The sequence below is a fragment of the Emys orbicularis genome, chromosome 3, assembly GCF_028017835.1.
Source record: "Emys orbicularis isolate rEmyOrb1 chromosome 3, rEmyOrb1.hap1, whole genome shotgun sequence".
NCBI classification, from domain to species: domain Eukaryota; kingdom Metazoa; phylum Chordata; order Testudines; family Emydidae; genus Emys; species Emys orbicularis.
Genome location: NC_088685.1, coordinates 86,158,831 through 86,164,830, shown reverse-complemented (window position 1 = coordinate 86,164,830; position 6,000 = coordinate 86,158,831). Strand labels below are relative to the sequence as shown.

The 6,000-nt window shown below is 40.9% G+C and overlaps 1 protein-coding gene across 1 annotated transcript in view; it reads right to left on the bottom strand.

Annotated features, from left to right (window-relative positions):
• Positions 1-5,659: 5,659 nt before the first annotated feature.
• Positions 5,660-6,000, bottom strand: part of LOC135876213 (coiled-coil domain-containing protein 162-like) — a 39,944-nt gene continuing 39,603 nt past the window's right edge. Inside the window, exon 15 of the mRNA XM_065401413.1 lies at positions 5,660-5,823. Within this exon, the coding sequence (XP_065257485.1) occupies positions 5,660-5,823 (164 nt within the window). The remainder of the gene's footprint in view (positions 5,824-6,000) is intronic.

Sequence of the window (6,000 nt, the reverse complement as noted above, 5' to 3'; positions counted from 1 at the left end):
GTATCTTATGAATGTTCCTTGCAGACATTGCTGTGTTGTTTGTATTTTGTCTTCAGTGGAAGAAATGCAAAACAAATCTCATCAGAAAACCAAATTTGACAAATAAAATCACATTTACTGAATAAAGTAAACCACATTTACTGGTTGTATTTAGTTTGTAAATACTCTCTCTACTTTTAGCAACAAGGGAAGATATATATATATTTTTAAGTATACAGTCCTCGCAGCCTTTGCATTCAAAATAGCCACTGTGGCTGCAGAAGTTCCAAACAAAAAATGCTGTGGAGAAATGAGTATTGACTTAAACATTAACGTGAAAGGATGATGGCACAACTAGAATGAGGTCAAATGAGTGGAAGCATGAAATTGAAGCAGTGTACAAGATGGGTATGAATATTTGTGCCCCCTTCTCCACTCTCACAGCACTTTTAGAGAATTACTAAAGATAATTAAAATGATTCTTACATGGCTGCCTTCCCCGCTAGTTTCACTCTTATCCCCATTTAGTTAGTAACTTATGAAATAGGGCATTGGTGGCTCCACTATTCAGACCCTGTACAGATGAGCAGCAGAGTTGTTTAAAAGCCATAGAATGAGAGGTTTAACAAGTGTTTTCAGCCTTCTGGGTGAATCCTAGTGAAACTGCTCCTGCAGAGTAATAGTCCTTGACACTCATCTTAAACCCCCCAATACTGTAGTATCTGAGCCCCTTACAATTAATGTAGTTTCCTCTTCTCCCCCCCCCCGGAAGAAGATTAGTACTAAAGTTCCCCAGCTGTAAAACAAGGATAAGAAGCTGTGGTTAAAGTGCCCAAGGTCACCCAGGGAGAATGTGACAGACAAGGATTTGGCGAGGGCTCAAGCCACTGGACCACCCTTAATGCTAGTGTGAGGGAAGGGTACCTGATGCTGGATTCTAATCTGCACTGGCAGAGTTTATCATCTCACATGGCTGAAGAGATGTTGCAGTTACTCTTCTTTTAGTGACTATTCCTATGCTAGGACAAAAACTATTGAATCCTACTGTAGTCAAGGCAAATTGTAATTCTAAAATGTTAGCGACTTGAGGCTTTGTCCTAATATCATTGGCTGCTGACAAATTATGGTACTGCTAAGCATATTCCATCCTAGCCTCTGTTTGCCTGGGACTCCCAGTATTAAAATTGTTATTTTAAATGATAAATTTATCTGATACCAGAGTTAACATAGGTCAAACAATGGGAAAGAGCTTGCACTAGGCAGTATGGCTGCCTTGTTATAAAATTCCCTAACAAACATTTAACTCCACTCAGGTTAGCTGTTACCATTCACAAGAGATCATGGAGGCAGTATAGATAGTTCTCTGAAAACATGTGCTTAATGGAGAAATCATTAGGAAAAGGATAGGTAAGACAGAAAATATCATAATGCCACACAAAGTGTGCAGTTCAGGTCCACGCCTCTCAAAAAAGATCCATTAGAATTGGAAAAGGTTCACAGAAGGGCAACAAAAATGATAGGTATGGAATAGCTTTTATATGGGGAAAGATTAAAAAGACTGGGACTGTTCATCTTAGAAAAGAGATGACTAAGGGAGGCTATGATAGAGATTTATCAAATCATGAATGGTGTGGAGAAAAAGTTACTTGTCCTTTTACATAACACAAGAACCAGGGTCAACCAATGACATTAATAGGCAACAGGTTTAAAATAAATACAAGTACTTTTTCACCCAACCTGTGGAACTCATTGCCAGGGGATATTGTGAAGGCCACACATATAACTGGGTTCAAGAAAGAAAGGTCCACCAATGGCTATTAGCCAAGACTTTCAGGGATGCAACACCATGCTTTAGGTGTCCTTAAACTTCAGCCAATCAGAAGGTGGGACTGGACAATGGGATGGATCACTTGATAAATTGCCCCGTTCTATTCATTCCTTCTGAAGCATCTGGCACAAGATACTGGGCTAGAGGGACAGTTGTTGTGACCTACCATGGCCTTTCTTATGTTCAGGTTTCACTTTTGCTCTTTACAATAGCAAGTGTGTCTATGGTATCTAAAGCATTTTGGCACCTAAAATCTATGAAACTAAGGTCTACATCTTCAGAGGTATTTAAGGCCAGAAGAGACCATTATTTCATCTAGTCTGATGTGTGTTATTTTACAGAAAGGTTAATGCTGTGAAAGAAAAAGCCAGTTAGAGTTGCCATCCCTTGTCTTTGAAAAAGTGTCATTGCTGGGGCTCTGCCTTGGTACCTAAAAAAACACACCAACTGAGAACCTGTAGTAGTACAACAGAGTCTTGTCATTAACTCTCATAGCAGCCTTACGTCAAGCTGGGACTGGCCTGAGCTGTGGCAGGGAAGCACCACGATTCAGCTGTTCTCAGATCACAGGTGAGATAATGACAGAAAAAGAGGATGTAAGAATCAGAAGCAAGAGCTAGGCAGGGGAAGTAGGAGAGGAAGGAGAAGAGAATATACACATGACAGCTGTAAAACTAGGCACATCCATTTTACTTACTTTATGTTAAAGGCACCAGGTGGAAACAAATGGACATTAATCTAAATATATGCAGATTACTGTGGTCCATTGGCAATATGGTCAGGCTTTAGTTCCAATGGCTGTGCATCTCTTAAGGCACAGACAAATCAGTGGATGGGCAAAAACAGCCCATGTCCACTCTCGCACATTAGAATATTAATTGGTTAAAGTACACAGGTAGACAGATATATGGCAGTGCCTGACTGAACAAGCAGTGTACAGTCCTGGAGCCTTAGAACTACACTATTTCTTTGGGATCAATTCCACTAAATAACACAGCTCTTGTAAATGACACGTGTAGCCCATAGGCTTGCTTTTACTCTATTCACTGCCCTGCTTTTATTATTAGCTGTAATGCAAGAAACCCACTGTATCCACACTTGCCAACTTTCACGTGGTAAATAAGCACCCCAACTTTCACAATAAGCCAAAAATCAAGCTAATCCCATTTCAAAACAAGGCCAATTCCTAAGAACCCCAACACACTATGTGACTAGATCCCCCCGGCATGCAGTCTGGGACTGTGGTGGGCCCACTGTGCACCCCTGACTCTTCTCCCCCCTGCCCCTGCTTGCCAGGAGCTGATCAAAAAAAAGAAGAAACAAGCTACGAGCCAAAAACTAGCCAACAAGCAACTTGTAAGCCAATTAAGGAAAAAAACACGCCCAATTTCTGCATTTTTTCCCCACTGGTTTGGCATGTCTGTATCTTGTAAGACATTAGCTGAAGCATAAGTGTGGTTAAGTAGGCTGTAACCCTTGACATAGATCAACAGTTACTTTTAGATACTAATGAGAGCTTGCTTAATGGTAGGAATTAGAATGTTCTACCACAAGGAACATGGAAGTAATAACTGCAAATATGCTTAAGCAAGGGGTGACATATGATCATGAGCTGAAATGGTAGTTACATGTATCAGTATACTAATCTATAGAAGGAGGACACCTCAACATTGGTAGGAGGAGGAAATATATATAAGGAAAAAGTGAAAACCCCCTACTGAATATGTTTTAAATATAGTGGCATCAGTGTAACATATTATAAAGCTTGCATTCCAGCCTGTGGGGTAGGAGAGAGAGATGTAGCCCTTGGAAGGGGCTAGAACGATGGCTACTCATGATGAGGAGGAAGGTGATGGCTAACATTTCAGGTCGTCCTGCAAGGGATGGTGTGAGTATATGGATGTGCAGATGTACATTCTGTAGTGTCACTCTCTATCTTACTGAGTTAGTGTGTGTGTGACTTTGCTAAATGTATTAATAAACTATTTGGAAATATAGAAGAGTTCCTATAGTGAGAGCCATTGGGGTTCCCAACTATATAGTAATTTTAATAATACTGGGCCTGATCTTGGGACAAGAACCTGTCAACCCTCAAAGTGATACCTGGGAATTTTTAAGTAATCAATATAATTAATACCCACACTATAGATCAGGCTAACACACTCATCAGTAGGACAGGTGGAGTTTTAAGGCTTCAGGACTACACTGAACAGAGCTTTTCTCATCACCATATTTTAGATAATAGGGAGTCCCAGAACATCAGTTTCTGTGACAAGTGAAAGAGGAGGTAATAACTAGAGCTTGTTGGAAACTGCTGATTCACTAGAATTGAAACTTTTCACAGGAATGTGTCAAATCGGTAGAAATTTTTGATGGAAACCAGGTCTTCCTGGTTTCCTGCCCAGAATCCCCTGCTCCCTGGAATTTTTCAAAACATTGTTTTGATTCTCCAGAAACAACTTTTCTAAAATTACTTTGCACCAAAATTTTTGAACTTTTTGATCGAATTCAAACAAAAAAAAATTGTGAAAAGTAATTTTCATTTTTTGACCAGCTCTAGTGATAACTGAACAGCAGGATAAGCCCCTTCATCCCACTCCCCCTCTGAGAGGTTCCTTTTGTTTTACAGTATTTTTCATGTTCTCCAGAGGGGAATTACTTTTTTGTCCATATTTGCAAAGCATGCTGTACTCAGAAGCTTTGTTTTCTCCCATGGAAGGTTGGCCAGCAGAATGATTTACTTTTATATAAAACAAACAAAATTTCATAGCAAATCCTGGAATGTGGTTAATATTTTGGGGGTTCTCCATACCTGTGCATATTGCCAAATGTGCACAATCTTTATAAAACAAAAAGCCTTTCACAGTTCACACCAGTAAAGGATTGTCAGGCCTTGTCTACACTTACAACAGGACAGCTGCCCCGCTGTAGCGCTTCGTGAAGATGCTGCCTGCACTAATGGGAGAGCTTCTCCCATCAGCGTAGGTACTCCACCTCCCCGACATAGCACTGTCTACACTGGGAGTTAGGTCGGTATAACTGCATCTCTCAGCAACATATTTATACCTCTATAAGTCTGTAGTGTAGACCAGGGCCCGTCAGAGCACGTGTTACTTTGTACATCAGTTTGGCTTTGCATAAATTTCATTAGCCCACTCCACGTTAGCCAGATTAGTTACAATGCATAGGTCTGAAAACACCCTCTGATTTTAATCAAAAGTACATTTCAGCTCACTTTTGGGCCAGCCTGTGTTCATGCTGCTGCATGAGGATGGGAGGTTGTGTGTGTTCAGCCAGGTCTGGTAAAAGAGCATCTATCACTCTGTTCTTCCATCTGCTGGGCACCTGCAATTGTAAGTGAGTGGGCTGTAATGTTAACCCTGGGGAGGAGTCTATGCAGTAATTACACTGAGCCTGAGTAGATTTATCCTGATCAGCAACCCATCCCAGCATGTGCTACAGGCACATGCTACTTCCTAGTTTGAACAAAGGGAAGTGGCTTGAAGAAGGCAGGCTGACTAGGAATGGGGTGGTTCCTGGCTGGAGAGAGGGACAGGATTCATTGTAAGACACCTCCTCTGCTCTTCTCAGAAGTCACTGACCCTGCCACAGCACCCTGCATAGGTGGTCCTCCCTGACACATTGTCCCTTAGAAGCCTAACAAGTCCCTGGAAATCAGCCAATAGTGTATAAGAACTGTGAATCAGGTGTAACAGGAAGGCTTCAATTATATCACTCCCCCATTCCACTACTTAATCAAGATCTTTAAGGGGGATTTGACTGTTTATCCAGACCTAAAAGCTGACTCAACACAATTCATTTTTAACAAACTTCACTGACTTTTTTTTTTTTTTACCACTCACTACCAAATCCACCATTACTCACAGTCTTTGGCCTTTCAGTCTTTCCTGATGTTATATTGCTACCTTTGGGATCTGGAGTCAAAGGATTTTGCTTGTAATCCCTGGGTAGAGTGGATGCTGAGATCACTGTGCGCTGGGCCCATGATGCAGAACCTATATTATAAATAATGTGGAGTTACAGCAGAACTTGACTTTACACAAAGCACCTGTTCTGATATGTAAACATCATAAAAATACAGATGTTAACAGTCATACAGAATTGTAAGCAACTTCTTTCTTAGTCCTGTCCTAACTGCATAGTGGTTCCTGTATGGTTTCTAATAGAATGTG